General features: G+C 36.6%; 1 protein-coding gene across 2 annotated transcripts in view; it reads right to left on the minus strand.

Moving 5' to 3' along the window:
• The window catches only part of ASH1L (ASH1 like histone lysine methyltransferase), a 237,167-nt gene that overhangs the window by 64,025 nt on the left and 148,818 nt on the right, over positions 1-24,324 (minus strand). For both annotated transcript variants that reach the window (XM_020991583.2, XM_020991582.2), the window contains exon 7: positions 20,947-21,041. In XM_020991583.2, coding sequence (XP_020847242.1) covers positions 20,947-21,041 — 95 coding nt within the window. The remainder of the gene's footprint in view (positions 1-20,946; positions 21,042-24,324) is intronic.

The raw sequence follows: 24,324 nt of genomic DNA on the forward strand, positions 1-24,324 counted from the left end.
AAGGTCTAACAGTATTCTGCACACAGTAATAGCTCACATTTATATAACACTTTACGGTGTCACATATATTATCTCACTTGATCCTCAGAACTCTGTGAGGTAGGTACTATTATCATTTCCATTTTACAGATGAGGAAAGTAAGACTTAGATAGGTTAAGTAACTTGCCTAGGGTCTTACAAGTTAGTAATCCTAATTGATTTGCTCTCTTACTCTCCAAAGTAGTTGTCTAATTTCCTCTATCAGGCCAGCAAACTCTCAGCTGATGACATCACTTCATACTTCACTGAAAAAATTAAAAGCATTCATTGAGAGCTCCCCCCTTCACCTTCCTCATCATTTACACATCTTCCATTATTGCCTCCTTCACTTCAATATCAGATGAAGATGTGACCTTTCTCATTTCAAAAGCCAAGCCTGAGAGATAATCTTAATTCCATCTCCTTTCAACTTCTCTACCAAACTGCATCCCCTATACTAGCTACTCCCTAATTTTTAATCTCTTCCTATCTACTGGATCATTTCCTACTGCCCACAAACAAGCCCATCTCCTCCATTCTTAAAGAACCCCACATGGTCCTGCCATCCCTGCTGGTCATCTTTCTGTTATTTTTCCTCCTCTTCATAGCTGAAGTCCTTGAGAAAGCCATCTATACTCAGTGGCTCTACTTCTCCTCTCACTTCCTTTCATACCCTGGCTTCTGACCTCATTATTGAACTGAAACTTCCCTCTCCAAGGTTATCAATGATCTCCTAATTGCCAAGTCTAAATGGCCTTTTCTCAATCTTCATTCTTCTTCATTTTCTACAGCAATCAACCTCCAGATTCTCCTTTCTAAATTTTTGTAACATTTTCTCTCCAACATTTAGCACAGCTCCTGGCACATAGTCGGCTCTTAATGTTTACCGACTGGCTGACTGATCTTTGACTGCTCCATCTCAGTCTTCATTGCTGGCTGGTATTCCATATCAAGCCCACTTAATGTGGTTGTTCCAAGGCTCTTTCCTCTTTTCATTTATACTATCTTACTGAATCTTATTAGCTCCCATGGGTTCAGTGATTATCTCTATATCTCTATATAGGTGATCCTTAGATCTTTATATCTAGCCCTAGCCCTGAGCTACAAGTCATATATTACCAATTCACTTTTTGGTAACTCAAGCTCAACATATCTAAAACAGAACTTAAAAAAAAAATCTTCCCCACCCCTTACCACCACTTTTTACTTTTCTAAACTTCCCTATTAGTGTCAAGGCACCATCATCCTCCCCTTTCAGATTTGTAACCTGGTATAATTCTTGACCCATTATCCTACATATCCAATTTGTTGCCAAACCCCATTTCTACCATTACAACATCTCTCCCATATACCCCCTTCTGTCTACTCATATAAATAAAACTCAAGTTCAGGCTCTCTTCAACTAACCCAGATTATTACAATTACCTTGTAAACAGTGTATCCCTGCACCAAGTCTCTCTCTTCCCATTCCAATCATTCCTCCACTCAGATTTTCCTAAAATGTAGGTCAGATCATATCACCTCCCTACAGGGGGGTCCCTATCATCTCCACGATCAAATATAATCTTCTCTGTTTGGCATTTAATGCTCTTTAAAACTCGGTCCTTTCCTATCTTGTAAATCTTGTTATGCATCATTCCCCTCCATGCACTCTGATCCGCTACACTGGTCTGGTCTACTTGTAGTTCTTCTAATTATAATATTACAATTTCTATTTTTGCCTGTCCTTTTTTGCATACCCAATACCCAATTACATGCTTGGCATATAATAAGGACTTAATAAATGCTTGTTGAGTGACTAGTGTCTGAAGCAGGATCTGAACTCAGATCTTTATGATTCCCCTAAGTACAGACCTCTGTCTACTATACCAAGCTCACAGCAAAAATATTTGCTGATTGAATAGTTAATGCATGGTAGCTATGGGGATAAAAAGGGTATACTGGAAGAGTTTAGAAACAGGGTCAGAATGCTACCCTTTAACACTGAAGCTAACATAAAATATGTATCATATGGAAATTTCTGAGGAAATTACTAAGCCTCAGATAATGTATAAATATGGCTGATGAAATTAAAGTATTATTCATACCTGTTTAGTGGCTAGCATGGTGAGTATGTTATGTTTGTTAAACTGAAATGAATATGATTAATTGTAACATGTCCAACATCAACTAATTTCATGACAAAAGCACTTGATAATTAACAAGGAATATTGAAAAAAAAATAGAGATGGATAGTAAAGAATCTGTCAATGTTTATTCATTCAGCAAATGAGCATTTATTATGTACTTATCTGTCAGGCACTGTACTAAATGCTGAAGATAAACAGAGAGGCAAACACTAAATCCATGCTATTAATGAGATCACAATCTAATGAGGAGGCACAAGATATAAATATCTAGGTACATATAAGATACATTCAAGGTAGATGGAAGGTAATCTCAGAGGTAGAAATATTATCAACTTTAGGGAATGAGAAAGGCATTTTGTAAAAGGCTGGACTTGAGCTGAGTTCTGAAGGAAGCTAGGGAAACTCAGAGGCAAAAGTGAAGAGGGAGAACATTCTAGTTATGGCAGGACATCCAGTACAAAGATTGGAGATGTGTTTGAGGACCTGCAAAGCGGCTGGTGTAGCTTTCTTTTTTTTTTTTTTTTTTGGCTAGGCAATGGGGTTAAGTGACTTGCCTAGGGTCACACAGCTAGTAAGTGTTATGTGTCTGAGGCCAGATTTGAACTCAGGTCCTCCTGATTCCAAGGCTGGAGCTCTATCCACTGCGCCACCTAGCTGCCCCTGGTGTAGCTTTCTAGTGTCTAAATATTTGTATTTCATGTTGGGGCAGTGATAATATCCCAAAGTCTACCACTACTTGGATATGAGATTCTCTGACTTCCTATGCTTATCCCATGAGATTACTGACTTCCTAATCTCTGATGCCATGGTCACTAAGCAGCCTCTTTGAAACTGATTTAGTTTTCTGGGTACACTGATGCTGGAAAAAGGGGTGCTTTAGATAGCTGACAGAAGTATTATAGTTGGTATAAAGGTACATTCTCTGTTGTATATTAATAGAGTGATATTATGGCTTCTAAATCATGTTATTATTTTCATAAACATGACTGCCTTCCTGAGAGGCTAGTTACTCTTGGGTAAACTAATAAAAGTGAGCTTCTCAAATTCTAAAGCTTAGGGATCAGACACTAGATCTGCCAAAGTAGAAGATACATTCTAGAAGTCCTTGCTTGAAAATCTTATTAACTACAAAAGACTGATTTAAATTCAACAAACGTTTAAGTGCCTACTACCCCCAACACACTGTGCTAAGTGGATTCAGAGGCAAAAATGAAGTAGTTTTGTCCTTAAGGAGCTTACATTTTACAAAAGACAAGTCACTGAACCCTCAGAAAAGGCTTGTTCCCTAACAGTATTCCCTGAACTTAAGACAAGTATGATAGAAAGGAGAAGAAAATAAAAACAATAACAACAAACGTGTCTGCCCATATCTTCCTATGAGTTAATTAGTTCATTAGTTTAAAGTATTCTTGATGAGACCCAAGGTTTCTGTAAGGCAAGGATCCTTATTCTGGGTATCTTACCCACTGTTCAGGTTAGAGATGCTGCCCTATTCCTAAACCTTTTGGATTTAAATAAGTACCTTCAAGTTCCTTTTGAATAGTCAGGGGCTTTATTCTAAGACTTAGCCTAGCCAATCTCCCATATCTTAGAACAAACTGGTAATAACTAAAATGGTCATGTTTTCCTTTAGAGCTGGTCTCTTAAAGTAGGACTTATTTCCAAAGCTTTATTTATCCTTAGTAGTAAGTTCCAGGAAATAGCTAAATCTTCTGGGACTCAGCTTTCACTTCTATGACCTCACTAGCTTAAAACAAAAGGCTCTTTCAGAAGAACTTTGGCATTAAGCCTAGATATTATGGGAACTCTCTTATCCTTATTAAGTAGGCACTAGTAAAGTTTTCTAGCAGAGAATATGTAATCCTTTTCTGTAGTTAAACTACTCTCTAGGTACCTAACACAGAACAATCAAAAAAGCCTAATCTTTATTGCAGGACTTGTTTATGTCTGATGTTCCAAAGAAGCTGCTGGTGTGGCATTCCCAGAAGACTGAAAGGGGATAGAATAACTGAAATGCACTTAAAATAAAAGCCCTCCAGTCAGGTGAGAATTAGGAGTTCTAGGGACTTTATAAAGCAAAGGGCCAGCTCATGCTATGTAAGGAAGGTCCTTCCTACTTATAAACCAGGCCATTACAGAAAACATATACAGTGAAAAATCATAAAATCATTTAAATTTTACTTGGCCTACAAAATTAATATTTATCTTGGCCATATTAATTATTGCCAAATCACTCCTTCATATCAATAGTAGATATCTCTATCTTCCTCAACTGGTTCCTTTCTTCCTAGCAAAGGAAAGAGAACTGGCTCTGGAGTCAGACGACACAGGGTTCAAATACTATGTGAGACTCTGGGCAAGTCACTTAATTGCTAAGCCTCAGTTTCCTCATCTACAAAATGAGAGGGCTGGCCTGTGAGGTCCCTTATAGTTCTATATTTATGAACCTATTAAATATATTTAAATAACTGCCTTCTAGAAGGAACCTCATGAAAATGAACATTGTGTGTGTGTGTGTGTGTGTGTGTGTGTGTGTGAGAGAGAGAGAGTGAGAGAGAGTGAGAGAGAGAGAGAGAGAAGAGGTTTTTTTTTTTAAGGCCTATTACTTAGTTTTGAGTATACCTTCTTTGATTTCTTTAATTAGGGCATTAGCCCAAGGCTTATTACCAAAGGGTATGAGGCTATTTCCAGTTGTCCTGATTTATATCTTGCCACTGGACCCAGATGACCCATGAGGAGAAAGTGAGGCTGGTGACTTTGCACAGCCCTCCCTCACTTAAATCCAATTCACTTGCAAGTTGTAGCATCACCTTCCTGATGCCATGGTACCCTTTGTGAAGAAGGACAAACAATAACAATTACCAAAGGGTATATAAACCCAATGGGTAAAGAGAAACCCTGTGGGAAAAGCCAATGCTTGGCAGGGAGCTTCCCAATAATGGGTCTTTTTTCTTTTGTTCCATAGCTACTGCTATGGGGACAGGTGCTAGGGCAGTGAATTTTCTCCCAAACCTTCTGGGTCCTCTTTCACATTGTCTCAACCCTTGAGGAAACAAAATGTCAAGTTAATAGTTTTATATTCTACATGAGACTGCAATGTGCCAGCTACTAAATTTCTGGGGATGTTTCAGAGTCTCCTAGTGGTAAATTTACTTTATATTCACATCTCATTAATTCCTCTTATATACATACATATACATATATATGTATATACACATGTATATATACACATGCATGCACACATACATATACATACATACATATATCTATATCTATATATATCTCCTTCATACTGCTGTCTAGTTAATCTTCATTATGCAAAAATCTGATCTGGTCACTTCTCTGTTTCAAAATCTTCAGTGGCTTTCAACTGCCTACCAAAAAAAGTTCAAACTCCTCCACCTGGTATTTAAGGTCCACCATGGCCTAAACTTTTCCTTAGTGCAATCCCTGTTCCTATTCCCAAGCCCCTCTATCTCCCAGGTTCAAAATCTCAGCACTATCTTGGACTCTTTAGTCTCCCTCATACCACACACCCAACCAAGTTGCCAAAATATTGCCCTTTCTATAGACTTCTGCAACATCTCTAGCATCCAGCCTACCCCTTTCTCTCCATTCACACAGATACTATCTTACTTCAGGTCTTTATCACCTCTCACCTATATCGCTGCAATGATCTCCTAATTGGCCTCCTGGTCTCATCTCTTGCTACTGCAGTCCATCCTATACATATACAGGTGCCAAAGTAATTTTTCTTAAATGCAGATTTAACCTTGTGACCCTCCTACTCAATTAACTCCAGTGGCTCCCTAATGCCTCCAAAGTAAAATATAAATTTCTGTTCAGCTTTTAAAGCTTGTTATAGCCTGACCCCAATCTACCTTTCCAGTCTTACTGGAAACTCTCCTTCCACACTCTGAGACAGAGCACCAAACCATCCTTTTCTGCTCCTCATTTGTCACACCCCATCTCCTGTCTCTGTGCCTTTACACTAGCTGTTCCACATGCCTGTCTGCCTCTTTCTTTTCCTCCACCTCATACAGCCTCTCTCTTCCTTTAAGACACTGCTCAAGCACCATCTTCTATATGATGCTTTTCTGGATTCCCCCTAAACTACCTTATGTTTAACCATTTTGTGTATATTTGTATTTATTTACTTTAAATATTGCACATATCTCTAAGTACTTGTTTTCTCTTCTGATAGAATGTAAATTCCTTACAAGTAGGGACTGTTTCATTCCTTGTCCTCGCACCTCCAATGTTTGGAACTGTACTGGGCACATAATAGGTGCTTAATAAGTTCTTGCTGACTGCTTTAACGACATAACTTGGCTGTTTGGGCAAGTTATTTAACCTCTCCATCCTCCAGGTAGCTAACATTTTAAATTACAAGGAAGGTGCTAATCTGCATTGGTACAGAAGTTTTCTTACCTAGTTCTCTATACTAATGACATTACAGGTCTAGTTCCCATCCCCATCTTTGTTGTTGTTGTTGTTTTTGTTTTTTTAGGCAGTTGGGGTTAAGCGACTTGCCCAGGGTCACGCAGCTAGTAAGCGTCAAGTCTTTGGTCTGAGGTCGGGTTTGAACTCAGGTCCTCCTGACTTCAGGGCTGGTGCTCCATCCACTGCACCACCTAGCTGCCCCTCCCATCCCCATCTTTAACATACGTCAAATTATTTACAATTTGTTAAAAGTAGCCATATCAACTTTAACTAAATACCAAAAAAAAATGTTAGATTTCGTATCTCCTAATCAGAGAAAAATCCTGTATATTTTGGAGGGAATGGGGTAGGGTCGGGGAGGATTTTGATGCTGTTTTTTTTTACATAAGGGTCAATATGTATATAGTTCTAATTTCCTTTCTAGCCTTAGAAAGCCTGATCTGCAAGAATGTTTTTTATAGATACAAGTATAACATCTGAGCTATTCAGCTGTTATCTGTCTTGCAACATTACTGGTCAATCTCATTTTATGCTCTAATTGATCCTTAACAATGTCTTCCCTATAACTATGTGTGCATAAGTCAACATTGGTAATATGCCACCGCTTTCTTATACTCACTGCAGACTTGATCTGGTTCTTCTGAGATTATGGAATTCTATGACTGAGAGAGAGAATACTGGGGTTGAAATGATGGGCTTTTCTATCAGGGAGCACTTGTGATTACTGAACATGCTGCACAATTTTTCACACAATTAGCAACATAATCAGCAATCCTCTAATAGGAAGACATATAGAATTTAGCCATTTGTAGGGAATCCCTCTTTCATTTATAGAAGGATGCCGGCTGAGATTGTCTTAAATTCAGGAGACAAAATCCAAGAAAGGACTCAATAGCAAAACCAACAGCCTCAAATATCTACAAATAAATGCCCAATATTTAGGCAATAAGCAAGAGTAACTAAAGGTCTTAATGCAAGGAGGCAAATTTAACTTCCAAGGTATCATTTGGATGAAAACCTTGTCTACAATATGACTCTGAATGTGTATCTTTTACAAAAGAAACAGAACTAGTAAAAAGCATGGGTTGGGGAAACATAGTACATTAAGAAAGAACATTCATATGAGAAAATCCAGGAACCAGGGAGGGAAATTTGATGGAAATTATGTTGATCTTTAGATCAACTAATAGAGAAACAAAAGAGGCTTTCCTCGGTATTTATCATAGATCACCTATACAAAAAGAGGAAACAGACAAAAGAATTAGGAAACATATCATGAGCCTCACACAGAGGTATGCTATGATGATAAGGGACTTCAATTACCGAGCTTTTCTTGGGATGGAAGTAATGGAAGCCTTGGAAGAAGTGAATAATCCCTCTTAGAGTCTGTGATAAAGGACATGAAATCTAGGCATGTGTCTGACACATTTTGGGAAGTCACACTTCAATGGACTCAAAGGAAATATAGGTAGGGTTCAAGGAACTAAAGTTCTAAAAGGTAAGTCAACTGAGGAAGGATTTAAAATCCTTAAGAATGAAGTTCTGAAAAAAGTAAATAATTCCAATGAGGAGAAAAAATGGTAGTTGGATGAAGAATCTGATGTGAATGCACAGAAAACTCACCAATACAGATCTGGACATTTAAGTCTCTTTACAACTTGACCCCTCTCTACATTTCCATTATTTTACATTTTCCCACCCTCCTCACACTTTGTGATCTAGTTATATTGGCCTACTCCCTATTCCCCACCACGGGATATTTCATCTGATGTTTACAAGCTTTCCCCATGCACTTCCTCCCTTACCTCTTGGTTTTCTTCAAGACTGAGCTCAAGAATCATCTTTCACATGACACTTTTCTTGGCTCTTGTGGCTGCTTGTGCAACCCTTCCACAAACTACCTTTCATTCATTTTGTAAATATTCTGTCCTCTACTCCTCTTTTACATTTGAATAAATGCTTATTGAGTAGGAACTGTTTTACTTTGATCTCTTTATCCTCAGAACTTGGCCTGGTGGTTAGTACAGGGTAAGCTCTCAACAAATTCACATCAACTGATGTTAACCTGGAGTTTCAAGGGGACGTGATTGCTGTGCTTAAATAGGTGAATGGCTGTCATGTGGAAGAGAGGTTAGATTTGTTCTGTCTAGTCTCAAAAGATAGAAATGGAGGCAGAAGGAAGTTATGAAGAAGCAAATTTGGGTTCATAACAGGAATAACTTCCCAACAATCTGAGCTACCCAAAAGTGGAATGGACTGCTTTGAGAGGTGATGGGTTCTCCCTTATTGAAGTTTTTTTCTTTTCTTTAATTTTCCTTATCGAAGTTTTTCAAGCAAGGGGTAGGTGCCCAGCACAGTTAGGTTCTGATTAGTGCAAATCATTATCATTAATCCTGTGAAGTGGCTACATCATTCACATTTGCACTATTTCAGGGTAAAATTATATGTAAAATACAATAACCGGTTTGATCCCAGTGAAAATAATGAGAATTTTCAAAAATAAGCTTAATGTTTTAATCAGTTAATTTTTAATCTGTTAATATTATAACAACGGATAAGAAAAATGTCTTTCTTACCCAAATTTATTACAAAGTAAAAAGTTATACAAAGCAAAATTTTAAAAATTAAAAAATTCCTGAAAATCATACCTAAAGATAAGCCTATACTTGAGATGATGAAAATGTTGTTACTGTGTTAAAATGTTTTTAGCAACATCAACTGAATTGTCTTCTCTTTCTTTAAATCTTCATATATTCATTGGGTGCAGAGTTTTATCCATATCTTGGTGAATCTGCATGCTTTGATCAATGTAGGTATCCCTAATTTTTTGCTTCATTATTTTTATTGCCTGAAAGGTAACCATAAATTCTTTGAGAGTGAACTTCATTTACACTTTACCTGTTTCTCTAAACACCTGCTGTTGATCTAAATAAATACAGTCAATTCTTCAGAGTATGTACTGAGCATCATTTTCTAGTTCATCAAAACCAAGTTTTCTCCTAATAATTGTTGTTATAGCTGTCACTGCCTGCTTCTTAGGGGAAAAGCCTCCCAAATCACTGTCTGCCCATAGGGGCACCTCTACATTATACACATATCACTTGCTGTTATTTAGTGCTAAACATGACAAATATTTTTGATAGCATCTTTGATGTTACAATTTTTACAGGAGTCAGGTAAGGAAATTACAGCATCTCCTGTAATTTTAGCAAATACTCATTCAAAAGATTTTTTTAAAAAGTAGTATGTCTTAAATATTACAAGGGTTTATTGGTCTAGGGGAAAGATTTTGTGTTTGGAGGCAAAAATAAATGATTTTTACATTCTCACATAATGAACCAAATGTAGTTGGATTATATGCAGCATTATTTAAAATCAGTAATGCTTTAAATGTAATTTTATTGTCCTTGCAATATCTTTCAACAACTGTGCTAAAATAACTTGAAAACCTGTCTTCAAAAACAGGTTTAGTCATCCATGCTTTTTTATGCCACCACTAAAGAACTTGAAATTATTGTTATAATCTCTCAGAGCACGAGTATTTTAAGACTGCTTATTAAAAAAAACCCAACAACACTGGTTTTAATTTAAAATTCCTTTCTAGGTTACTTTTAAAAAAATGTCAATTAATCCCTAGACACTTTAAATCCACGATGAGTTTTTTCTTTCTTAGAAATATAAGTTCTGGAAGATAATTTTTTTTCTCTCCAGAATAAGCCTGTTTTACCTACATTAAAAATTTGCTTATCAGTGTATCCACCTCCTTTGACTATGTTCTTCAGAGCATCAGGGTATTTAGCTGCTGCATCCTCATCTGCACTGGCTACCTTTCTAGTAATTTTAATATTATGCAACTGATTTTTAAAGTAACAATCAAACCAACAAAAGTTTGCACTAAGTTTCTTTCTTCACTATTCATTTCATTTGCATTATTGTTCATTTTCTTAAACTTAAAAGCTTTTGTCTGAATGGCAGCCTAAGAGGAATGTGTTTTGACTACAATCTTCAACCCATACAATTAAAATGTGCTCCATTTATATAACTCTATAACACTCCTATTTCCTTATAGTTGTTGGATATGTGCATGGCTTTCTGTTTTAAGCCTTATTACTCAATAATCAGAGAATCATTAGATAAGTCTATCTTGTAACTTGGTAATCAAGTAATCTTTTATAATCTCAACTTATATAGAAGAGATATCTTGTTGGACAGTCTTTCAGATTCAATTTTCATTCCCTTCCCAGTACTGCTTCTGACTTTCTGGACTTTGCCAGCATGCTTGAATAACTAGTCTCCTCACCTGGGAACATGCATCAGTCTGTGACCTTCTTATCACGGAACAGCCTTCCATCATGCTGACCCCTTCTCCCACTTTTTTTCCCTCCCATTTCTTCTTTACAGAAAAAAAAAGTCCAGGGTAAATCACTTTACAGCTATTAAGTGTATGAGATGTGGTTTGAACCCATATTTTCCTGATTCCACAACCAGTGTCCTATTTATAGATGATAACTGTTGTTCAGTCATTTCAGTTGTATCTGATTCTTCACAAACCCATTTGGGGTTTTCTTGGCAAAGATACTGGAGTGGTTTATCATTTCCTTCTGCACCTCATTTTACAGATGAGTAAACTGAGGCAAACAGGGTTAAGGGGCTTGCCCAGGGTCACACAGCTAGTAAGTGTCTGAAGCCAGATTTAAACTCAGAAAGATGAGTCTTCCCGATTCCAAGCTCAGTACTCTATCCACTGTGCCACCTAGCTTCCCTTTTCTCTGTGTGTGAATTTTTTGTTTGTTTGTTTTTGTGAGTCCCTTCCGGCTTTGCTTCCAACTTTCCTGACTTTGGCACCATGGACCTACATGGGTTCATTCTCCCTGCATGCCCCTTTCCCCTTCTCTTTTGTGTGTTATCTTTCTCCATTAGGATGTATAGGCCCTTTGATGGCAGAGATTGGTTCTTTTGTTTTGTTTTGGTTTTTTGCTTGTATTTGTATCCCCAGCACTTAGAACAAACTCCTGGCACACAAGTGCTTAATAAATGGCATGCCATGTCTTTTATTCAATCAAATCTTTTTTTTTTTAAGTAACACATATGAAGTCAGATCTTGTATTTATTACACTTTTCCTACCTGTTTGTGAACATTTAGTTGCTGCAGAACAACATCTGCAAAATCCTGTCTACTTTGACTTAATTTTTATCAAGGATATCCTCAACATAGGGATAATAAGGTCAGCCACAATTTATTTTTAAATAGTAGCCTTTAAAACATTTGAATATAGCTATTATGGCCCTCCTTAACTCCTCTTTCAGGGGGACAAAAATATACCTACTTTCTTTAAACATCCATCTTCTGACAAGGCTTCTATTTTACCATCCCATTTTGCCTTCTTTAGGATATGGCTCAATATATCAATGTCTACCTTAAAATGTGACATCTGGAACCTAACACAACACTTTAGAGGTGGTTTGAACGTACTGAGAATAACAGGATAATAATTCCTATAATCTAGAGATTTACTTAAAAGGATCAATGATTTCATCAATGTGGGCAATCTTTCCAGAAGTAAACCTATTATGTGTTGGAACACTTGACTATGGTTATTTTTTTTTTAATTTATTAATTTATTTTGATTTATCAGCAATCACTTCAATAAGCTTTTGAGTTTTAAATTTTTCTCCCCTTCCTTCCCAAGATGGCTCGCAATCCAATATAGGTTATATACATACATTCCTATTAAACATATTTTCACATAAGTCATGTTGTAAGGAAGAATTAGAACCAACAGAAGGAACCACAAGAAAGAGAGGAAACAAAACAAAATAGAAGGAGAATAAAAGAGCAAATACTATGCTTTGGTATGCGTTCAAACTCCATAGTTCCTTCTTTGTATGTGGATAGCATTTTCCATCATGAGATTTTTGGATAGGTCTTAGATCTCTGCATGGCTGAGAAGGGCTAAGTCTATCAAAGTTTTGACTGTTCTTCTATAAATCCTACACAGTGCGCCGAATGGGATGGGGGTGGGGGAGGGCTTCCTTTAGATTTCTTCACATTGTGTGTATCAAAATGTAGCTGGGGTATGTGGGGGAGTGGGGAGAGCAAGGGGCACATGCTATCATTTATCCCTTGCTCTAGCTACATAATCAGTTGGCCTTTTCTGCTGGTTTTATGTATATGTATGTGTATACATGTATATGTGTGTGATGATATCTTCACGTTGCTTCTCATATATAATTCTTTCTTAGCAATAGCCTACAGCCTACTTGTTAACCAGGAGCCTCTCTGTGGCTCTTTGGGTGATAAGTAACATTAATTCTCCAGAAACTTTAACAGTCTATGACCTGCAATCATACAGCTTAGTTGGAACATCAATGTTAAAACAGAAAATCTTCATTTAGGGAAGAAGCTTGGAATTACTAAAAGCACTGTGCACTTTCTTTTTTTAAATTTAATTTCATTCTTTTTCAATGAGCATTTATTTTCTGTCCTTTTCAATTCCCTCATATGAAAAAGATAAAGAAAACAAAACAAAACAAAAAAACAAAAAATCCTTAACATTTCATTTTGCATCCTGGCTATCATCTCTTTGTCAAGAGGTAGCTAGCATATTTCATCACTATTCAATCACTGATCAGAGTTTTAAAGTCTGTCACAGTATTTGCCTTTATGTCACTGACACTGTATAAATTGTTTTTATTCTGCTTACTTCACACTAAATCAGTTCATGCAATTATTCTTCCCAGATCTGTCTGAAACTATCCCTTTCATCATTTCTTAGAGTGCAATAATATTGTTATATTCATATATTATATTTTGGTCAGCCATTCTCTAATTGATGGGTACCCCCTTAGTTTTCAGTTCTTTGCCACTATGAAAAAATAAAAATGGTATTTTTTTTACAAATGGTTTATTTTTTCCTATAATGATCTTTTTTGGTTACCTTTGGGATTGTAGGAACAATATCTTAATCCCTTCCCCCATGCATTTTAAGATATTTTTCCCTTAAAGGATAGTGAAATACTACTTAAAGACTTGGGATGCTCAGGGGACTAAGAGCTCAGAATGTTGATGTCACTTCCTCATCACTTAAGTACTGAAGAAATTGAGAGACGTGAGTGAACCACACTGATTCCATCTTGTGACTCAATTCTGGAGCTAGCTTAGTTCCCCTTCTATTCAATTATGGGTTTAGTCCAATTTCCTCTCCAATTTCCTTCTGTGCAAAAACTTAATTCAATTGAGAATTGGGAGAAAACTTTGTTATGTCATTTGAACCTAGCCCTGCATAGGTGGGAAACTAAATCATTTCTACCTGCTGTTTAGAGACCCTTAACTAAGGAACTAGTTTATGCTCACCAGAAACTGAGTCAGATCCAAAGAGAGTTTTCTCACAACTGTACATTTTAAGCAACCCATATGTCTTATCTGAAAACTGGCCCCATACTGATTAATCGGTTATTGTTTCCACATTCCCTTGATTATTTACAGGCACTCTGGGGAATGAGACACATCCTTTTCTGAATCCAGGGAATTACACCTGTTTGCTCTCTCCTTCCCAACTTGGAAAGGCCCTAATCTCTCATCTAATTAGAAATCAGATTACCTAATATTGTACTGTTTCCTTTTGGTTAATTGTCTTATTTAATTCTTTTTTTTGACTTTTTTTTGGGGGGAGGGGTTTTTTCGGGGGGGGGAGTTGGGGGGGCAATCAGAGTTAAGTGACTTGCCCAGGGTCACACAGCTCGTAAGTGTCAAGTATCTGAGGTCGTATTTGAGCTCAGGTCCTCCTGACTCCAAGGCCAGAGCTCTATCCACTGCACTACCTAGCTACTCCTTGATTGTCTCAATGTATAAAAGCTTGTCTCCTCCTGGATTTGGAGTCCAGGCCTAGGCTGAGGAGGTCTGGTCCTGGTTTGTTAGGAAATTGGCATGCATTGCTTAATAAATTGATATGCTTGGAAGACTGAACCTTTTGTTTCCTCAGGCATTTCATCTTTCACCCACCAGAGTTTAAAGCAGCCACCCACAGGAAGCTAGAGGGGCTCTCAGAAGTTCAGTTGGTGGACTGAGAAGGGAGCTTTGCTCAGCTGAATCACTCAACAGGTTTGTAATAACTAGGGTTGTTGAATATCCTTTTCTACGATAGATAAATAAATCTCCTTTTGTTAACTGCTGAATGACTGTTGAATAAATAGTTGGGCACAGTAAACTGATTTTGGGGTCAGAGTTCCAAATTGCTTTCCAGAATGGCTAGACCAATTCAAAGCTCTACCAGCATTGAAATAACGTGCCTGTTTTCACACAGTCTCTCCAACACTGGCCATTTTCCTTTCTTGTCATCTTTGACAATTTGATAGGTAGAAGGTAGAAACAGAGAAGCTTTAATTTCCATTTCTCTATTAGTGATCTGGGGCATTTTTTCATGACTGTTGAAAACTTGGATTCGTTGAAAATTGACTATTCTTATATTTCGCATTTATATACTTGAGTATTTATCTACTGAAAAATGGCTCTTGTTCATATGAATTGGAATCATTTTTTATGTATCTAGAAAATGAGACCTTCACCAGAGAAACTTTTTGCAAAGATTTTTCCTCCCAGTTAACTCTTCCCCTTCTGATTTTGGCTGTGTTAGTTGTGTGTGCGTGTGCACGTGCATGCATGCATGCGTGTGTGCACATGTAAAACTTTTAAACTTTTATGCAATCAAAATTATTCATTTTATCTTCTGTGGTCCTTTCTATCCCATGTTTGGTCAGGAACTCTTCTCCTATCCAGATATCCAAAATGAAATTTCTTCCTTATCTCTAATTTTTTTTTTTACATTCTAGTTGTTTATATCTAATTCAAGTACCTATTTGATGGTAATCACATATGGTGTGAGGTGTGAAGTGTGGTCTTTGGGGTTACTGAACACTAGGGCTACTAGCTTTGTTTTCTTCTGTACATTATATTCATGATTCTTTCCATTTATTGACCTCTTTTTATTTTTTAACTAGTACCAAACTGTTTTGATGATTACTGCTTTGTACTACACTTTAACATCTAGTATTGCTAGTTAGTTCCTCTTGCTTCCCACTATTTTTCATCATTTCTTGACCTTTTGTTCCCCAAGATGAATCTCATTTTTTTCCTAACTCTGTGACAGAACCAGCATTTATTTCCCTGATATAACTTCTTTCACCCCACCTACAACACAGGGAAGCTTTATCTGAACTAAAACATAGATGTTCCTGGGATTTGATTGGCCTCAACTTTCCTGATGCAGCTTCCTAGCTATCTAGGGGCATAACAAGTCTCAGCCATATGGAGTCTGGTTCTCAGAGTTGGTGGGCATGTAAAGCCACAGAGTCACGATTCCCAGATGACCTAATGACCAGCCACACTTCAGATGGAGAAAGGAGTGGGGGGAGAAGCCCACATCTAGAGAAGCTAAATGCCATTATATCCTTTGTTATAAAAATTTATTGTGTTTGGGTAAAGGAAATCACTTTTTGCAAATGTTCATGATTTCAAGTACCTAATTTTGTTCCAAAATTCAATCTCAACTGAGAGGATGCTAGTGTTAGAATCTTATTGCCAACAAGCTCCATAAAGTTACCCTTTGATAGATTTTATAGGTATTATGATGAATCAGTAAATTAATTTAGGCAGTATTGTCATTTTTATTATACTGGTTTGTCCTCATAGACAATTACGATTTTTGCAACTATTTAGGCCTGTCTTTATATTATGTAAAGTGTTTTAGAATTATACTAACATAGTACGACTGTGTGTATTTTATATATTTTATAGTTATTTTAACTGACTTTATCTTTTCTTGCTGGTTTGGTTGATAATAAACAAAAATGTTGTATTTATTTTATATACTGCAAATTTGCTGAAGTTATTGTTTCAATTAACTTTTTAGGTGACTCTCTAGGATTTTCTAAGTAAACCATCATATCACCTGCAAAAAGCACTTAGTATCTTTTAATTTCTTTTTGCCATATTGCTATAGGTTCTAGCATGATATCAAATAATAGTGGTGATACTATTAAGATATCTTTGCTTTATCTTTGATCTTACTGAAAATGCCTCTATTTTATCCTATTACATATAATGTTGGCTCTTGGTTTTAGACAGATACAATCTACCATATCAAGGAAAGATACCATTGTACAGTTTCAAAAAAATGCAATGAAATCCACTGTTTTCTTCCTATTCAATTCTGGCCCCAGCTCACTATACTGTCATACTGTTTATCCAACACATATGTACTAAGGAATCATATCACAGTCTGCACCACAGGCAATCTTTATCTACTTGGCTTTTCCCCTGTGGTTAGGTTGATCTTGAGTGATTATGGATCTCTTTTAGAAGAATTTGCAATACTGTGGTTTTTAATATAATCAGTGCCTTGTCATACACAAAAAAGTACATTGAAAGAACCTTACCGTCTTTAGGGAATCCCTCTTTTATTTGGATTACCTTGGACTTTCTCCATGAAGAAAAGTCATCTTTGTTGTTAAAGCTTTCAAAGACTCTTGTATGATTTTTAATACATGTATTGTGGGAAGAAAGTCTTTCAGGTAGCACAGTATCAGATCTCTAGAGTTAGAAGTCAGTCTTAGAGGCCATCAAATCAGAACTCTCATTTTTGGGAAAGAAAACATGAGACTCAGAGAAGAGAGGTTAAGTGATATGCTCAAAGTCACACAGAGAATAAGCAGCAGTCACATTTCAAAGTCAGGTCCTCTAACCCTGAATCAAGCAGCATGCCATAATACCATGCTCTCTCAAGTTTTGCTCTACCAAATCAACTGCTTTATTATGGTCAATAAACACAGTCAGATCTATATTATCTGTGCCATTCAGTTAACTGTAACTGTAAATGTATGGTCTGGTATTTATTATTATTTGTGAAAGTGTGTCTTTTTTCTGACTTTCATCAAGAGGCCCTCAGAACAAGTATTATTTTCATATAGAGGGTAGGTATATTGGTCAGGAGTTGCCAGAATTTTCTCAAACTCCCCCCTTTCAGTAATAATAAAGTTGGTGACTTTTTCTCAGCATTTAGTATTCTCATATCCTTAAGATATCTTGTGAATTGATCCTTCCAGATATAATTCTATTAATAAAGCCTGATATCGTATTACTTTTTTTGGTCAGCCACAGTTAGCACATGAGTTCTGACTCAACAAAACCCCCCAAAATCAACTACTATTAGTATTTTACATTCTCTGCATGTGTAGTTGATTTTTAAAATTTAAATGTATGACTTTTATCAATCACAACTCTTCAATCCAGTAACCTCCAATCAATTTCAATTCCAACCTTCTTTGAACTATCTTATAAAGATGGAGAATAAACCTAGAGGGGAAAAACCTTTCTCTAATATTTCACACAGGTAGAAATCAGAATGCTTCAGAAATTCTTGAGACATTGGAGGCATTTAAGGAATAATATTTGTTTAGAAGTATACAAAGCTTTGGTGCTGAAAAACAAGGTAGCAACTGCTTAAAAAATCTTAGAAGCAGGATGAATTTCAATCGGACCTAGGCTAAATCTTTTCCACTCAAAATTAGAACTTCAGTTTCTACAGGTTAAAAGCACATAAATAAGTTATGGGTTTTAAAGAAAGGACAGGTAAGGTGGATTAGTTACACTTGAGTTTGGTACTTAACCAACATACATGTATACTCTCTTAGATAAATATTTTTACTACCACTCCATTCTTATGTCCTTTGATATCTGTGATTCTCATATACAAAATATTTCAAGTGTTTTCTGAACCTTTTTTTCTTTTCTTTTTCCTGAAGACTTTAGACAGGCACCATTTCAGGAAAGATCATGGGAATTTCTGGGTGAAGATTCAATTTGGCTTAATGGTTCAGGATTTAAATGTACCAGTACCATAATCAATAAATTCTTAAGTTGACATTTATACAGAGTTTTAAAAATAACTTAGCTCATACCAGCCTTGTAAAGTAGGTAGTATAAGTATTTTCACTCTTCGTTATAGAGATGAAGAAATTGAGGCTCAGAGAAGTTAAGTGACTTGGCCAAGATCACTTAGTGTCATGCCTGTGACTGGAATCTGCGCCTTCTGATTCCTAGTGAAACACTTTTTCCATTAAACTAGACACTAAGTTCACTTACCTGATCCACCAATTAGTCAGGTCCCCACAAGTACCAAGCTAAAAAATTGCATTCTGTCCTAGAGACAACAGAGAACTAGTGAGCATTCCTAAGTAGGGATATGGTCAGACCTTGCTTTAATCTTATTTTGGGTAATCACGTAGAGGTATGGTGAGGAGGAAACTTAACAGAGAGAAGGAAGTTTGGAAGATAAGAAAGTTAAGTGGCAAAGAAAATCAGCTTTGTCTTAGCTATGATGAGTTTGAGTTATCACTGAGGCATCCAGCAAGGACTGGAATTGAGAGATTAGAGCTGGATATATAGATTTGGAAGTCATCAGAGTAAAGGTGACAACTGAAATAATAGAAAATAAGAAAGGAAAATGTGTAGAAGAGAGAGGAGGGTCCAGTGGAAGAGGCTGAGGAGGGAAAGACAGTCTGGCAAAGGAGACTGAAAAGAATGGTTAAACACATAGGAAGATGACAACAGAGAGTAGTGTAACAGAAATCAAGGGAGAAGACAGGAGGAAGAGGGTGGTCAATGGCATTAAAAGTTGGAGAGAGGTCAAGGAGGAGGAAGACAAGAAAAAAAACACATAACAGATTTCATAGTTAATACATCATTAGTAACCTTGAAAAGCAGTTCAGTGTCAGAAGCCACATTGCTAAGGCTTAAGAAACAGCTAGTGATGAGGTGAGGCAGTTCCTTCTTCAAGTTTACTACTAAACAGACAGAGGATGATATCTTGAAAGGATTAGAAGGCTGAATTAAGGTTTTTCAAGATAGGGAGAACTGACTACATAAAAAGGGAAAATGATAAATATTGGAGGTGATGTGGGAAAACTGAGACACTAAGGTACTCTTGGTGGAGTGGTGGCTAAGAATTGGAAATTGAAGGGATGCTCATACATTGGGGAATGGCTAAACAAGCTATAGTATATGATTGTGATGGAATATTATCGGGCTATAAAAAATTACAAGCAGAATGATTTCATAAAAATTTGGAAAGACTTACATGAACTGATGCAAAGTGAAGTGAGCAGAACATGGCACAGGGTCAGAAAGGTAAAGTGACTTAACCAGGATCACACAGCTACTAAGGATGTGAAATGGGAATTGTCTGCAAGTACAGGACTCTAGCCATTACTTAATGCTGTATCATGGAAGGAATCAATTGGTAGGGAGAGAATGAAAGTGAGAGAGTGACTAATGAGGCAACCTTGCGGAAGAGATGGGAAATGGAAAGTGATGGGATCAAGGGCACAAGATGGCTCTGACGAGAAGGGACATCTTTTCTTCCAAGTAGTATAAAGAACCCAAAAGCATTTTGGAGCGTATCTGTTTCTCTCTTTCAAGTACTCTGTATTTCACTCGAATCTAACTCATTATATTATCCCCTTCTCATCTTGCCTTCTCTCATCTTCCCACCTTTGCACACAACATCCATCTGCTTGGAATGGCTTATTTTCCCAACATTTCAGTCTGTTAAAGTATCAGTCTCAACTTGGGTGCTATGTCTCCCATGAAATCTTCCCTGATTTCCTAAACTGAATGTGATTTTTTTCCCTTCTTTTTGAGTTCCCCATAACATTTATCTTTCTATCTCCTTAGAACTTTCCGTAATTAGCCTTGTATTTGTGCATGTATTCTGTTCCATGGGGGCAAGGACTATGTCTGATTTCATCTTTCTAACTTCACCTGACTTGGGAAAATTGTAATATGAGAAGTGGGTCCTTGATAATTTAACAAGTATAAATTAGTTATAAATGAAAATGAAGCATATCTACCTCATCCCTATGAAATACTGGAAGAAACATTTGCTTGATCTAATTTATGTGACTACTTCTGAATTGGGAAAATTTTAAAATAAAATTTCTAAATAGATGTGTCTGAGTTTTCTAAGATGACAAAACTGGTGATTTAATAGCTAGGGGACCTTTCTAAGGGACTGGAATTTTTACCTGCTTATGGTACCTAACACCTCAAACTGTTCAAGAGCACCAAACTGACACCACTATGTTAGGGTCAAGGTAGTGTGTCCCACTGTGGCTGATCAGACCAATACTAGCTCTGAAGGCTCTACCAGGGCATATTTGGGAGTAAATGTTATCTATCAGGAGAGAAAGAGCTTGACCCTATATAAAGAATAATAAGAGGAACACAAAAACAAGAAGTTTCATTTAAATTTGAGAAATACCACTTATGCTTCAGCAAAAACATGCATATCAAGTACTCACCAACATGAATAGGGGCTGGGAATAATCCATACTCATGCTCTCCAGGAGTGTACTCCAGTTTTTCTTTCTTCAATTGTATCAGCCGGCTCTTTGGGCTAAGGAGGAAAGAAAAGAGGCAATCAGAGAGACAGTTTCCTCTTGAGTTAACAGTATCTTTTTAGCTAATCAGGGTAAGAATATAAATCAATATCTGAGAGTATAGCTGTAATTACTTCCTCCAAACTAGTTAGGAGGTTCTGCTCCTTAACTAGAAAAACAATAACTTTAATCAATCGTCTTAGAAATTGAAATTCTTAGAACAATATTTTGCAAAGTGTTCCTAGGAGGTGTTTGTTTTATTTAGTATTCTCTCATATTTGCCTAAGCGCTTAGAACACTCCTAAGTTCAGGTCTATACTAGTCTCTCATTTCCTAATGTTGGATAAGGGCTAGGCTCTAGCAATTGTTGCTCCTTTTAGCTCTATAAAAGATTGCAGGATCACCTAATCCAAAGTCCTCTTTTTATAGATAAGGAAATTAAGACCCACAGAGAAGAGAACTAGCAATTTGCAAAAGTTCATATATGTGGAAAGTAAACACTTCTGAAATTCTAACACATCCTCTGACTACAAATCCATTACTCTTTCCATCATATTATGAAAAGGAATAAGGAAGATAAGGACTCAATTAGGATTCATTGTGAGTTCATTCTAATTTCACTTTAGCCTAGAAACGACCTAAAGGCAACTCAATAATTAGGTCTAATCACATGCTTCTTGCTGCTTAACTTTCTAACTCAAAATGTCTCCTTTAATTAACATATCAAAATAATAAACCTTATTTGAGACAAACTTATATCTTATTTCCCATTTACAGATAGGAAATTAAGGCTCAGAGAAATTAAGTGATTTGCTCAAAGATGCACAGAGATAGAAGTAACCAGAGTTCTTTGCACTAAGCCATAGAAATCATGGAACCTCAGAGCAGGAAAATTCCTTAGAGGTTACTGAGTTTAAGTTTTTTATTCTGCAGACCAATAGACTGAGGCCCAGTGAGGACATGCCTCATTTTCTACCCAGCTACTTTCCTGGACTTCACTCTGTAAGATGAAATTAACCTTGAAACTCATACCTCCTGAGTACTCCGTTTTTGAGGACCCATCTTCCCTCCCTCTGAGAGGAGCAGAAATTGAAAAGCTCCTCCCAGATTATCCACCATTAAAGAAGGACATCCAGAGAATTCACCTCATCATTTCCTACCCAGTTACTTTCCTGAATTCAACATTCTGCAAAACGAAATTGACTCTGAAACTCTCTGCTTCTTATCATTTACCACTTTGGCTTCAGGACTTCATCATGACCCCAGCTAAGTAACTTCCCTTCCTCTCTCTTTCCTCCCCATCTCCACAGCTTTTCAGCTGCTTTTTATGTGAGATCCTTAAAGGCAGGGATTATTGTGTCTTTCTTTGTATCTCTAGCGCTTAGAACAGTGCCTGGCACATAGAAAGCACTTAGTAAATGTTTACTGACTTTGACTCCAGCCTGGATGCCATTGTGCAACAATCATACAATGAGTTACTAGCAACACTAGTATTAGAATCAGGTCTTCTGAGTCCTAGGTGAATGCTTTCCCCACACCAACATGTTGCCTCATCTTACTATTGCAATTTTGTATACTTTCAAAAAAATTATTTTATGTTGACATGAATTAACACAGCAGTGACCATTTATAAAAAGTAAACATTCTCAGGAAGCGTTTTAAATGCAAAAAATAAATGTCAGTGTATAAACAGATTTTAATTCTTCAGCTAAAGATAAAGAAAAGGAAAGAAAATCAGATTTATATCATTTTACTATGCATTTCCAAAGCCTGTATTTATCATTTTACACTACTTACCTAAAATAATCCATTCAGAACAATATAACCTGAAATAGGGAATGAATCATTTATGCAAATTTTAAAAACACTACATACTTGCTGGCTATTTTTATTATCTTCTGCATTTTGGCAGTTCATTCTATTCAGATTTATCATCCAATGCCAGATCCAGGTGACAGTTCTCTACTGGCCCCAAGGTCATTCTTTCTTTCTCAAGGAATCTAGCACCTGGCTTACAATATTTTCCACTACAGCTGCTGTCTCTATACTAGAGGATTTGATGTTATTAATTGCCCTCAATGAATTTAAGTCACATGGTTCAAATAAACCATATCCTCAGGCCCTTGGTTCCTAAAAGAATGCGCAAATGTGACTGGTGAGACACCATCAGTGATATTTGAAAGCTCAATGAAAATAGGAGACATAGGAGAAAAGTATGTATTGTTCCACTGATAAGAATATGTAAATGAATGGTTAGTGACCTTTTGACTTCAACTCCTGGCAAAATTCTAGAATGGATCATTAAAGAGATGGGTTGGGGATAACAACAATAATAAAAATAGCTAGCATTTATATAGTGCTTTAATGTTGGCAAAGTGCTGTATGTATATTAACTCATTTAATTCCTCATAAAAACCCTGAGATAAGTATTATTATTATCTCCATTTAAAGGTAAGGAAACTCAGGCAAATTACTTGCTCAGGATCAGAGGTGATTAAAGAGTCAGCATGGCTTCATAAAGAACAGGTCATGGAAGACTAATTTTATTTCCTCTTCTGACATGGTTAGTAAAATGATAGACAAAAGAATGTTGTAGATATAATTTATCTAGATTTTATGAAAGCTTTTGATAAAATTAAGTATATTATATTTTGGGGGGGTAGAAGAGAGAAAGATTTAGACTAGATGTTAATAAAATTAGACGAACTCAAAACTGGCTAAAGGACCAGACACAAAAGATAGTTGTTAATATTTGAATGTCAACATTAATAGGTTTCCAATGGAAACAACAGATACCTGGAGATATGTGATGGGCCCTTGCTGCTGAACATTTTTATCAATGACTTGGACAAAGGTATAGCTAGTATGTACATCAAATTTGCAGATATCATTAACTGGGAAGGCAATACCTAACACACTGGCTGAATGTGTCAGACTCATGTAATTTGAGATTTAGAAAGGATCTAACTGGCCACCTAATCCAATCCATAAACAAAAGGAATCCCTGCTATATAACATACTCAACAAGTGGCCCTCTGCTTGTATCTCCAATGAGGAAAACTACAAATTCTAAAGGCAGGCCTTTCCACTTTCAGAGAGCAATATTTGCTAGAAAATTTTTCCTGACATGAAGCCTAAATTTGCTTCTACCATTGCTCTACCCCATTGCTCCTTGTTCTGCCCTCAGAGGCCAAATATATTAAGTCTAATCCGTCTTTGCTAAGAAAGCCCTTCAAATAATTGAAAATGGCAATCCTATGGCTCTAGCATTTTGGAGAACACTTTGGAACTATGCCCAAA

Source organism: Phascolarctos cinereus, unplaced genomic scaffold, assembly GCF_003287225.1.
Source record: "Phascolarctos cinereus isolate Bilbo 61053 unplaced genomic scaffold, phaCin_HiC Scaffold_5;HRSCAF=322, whole genome shotgun sequence".
Taxonomy (NCBI): domain Eukaryota; kingdom Metazoa; phylum Chordata; class Mammalia; order Diprotodontia; family Phascolarctidae; genus Phascolarctos; species Phascolarctos cinereus.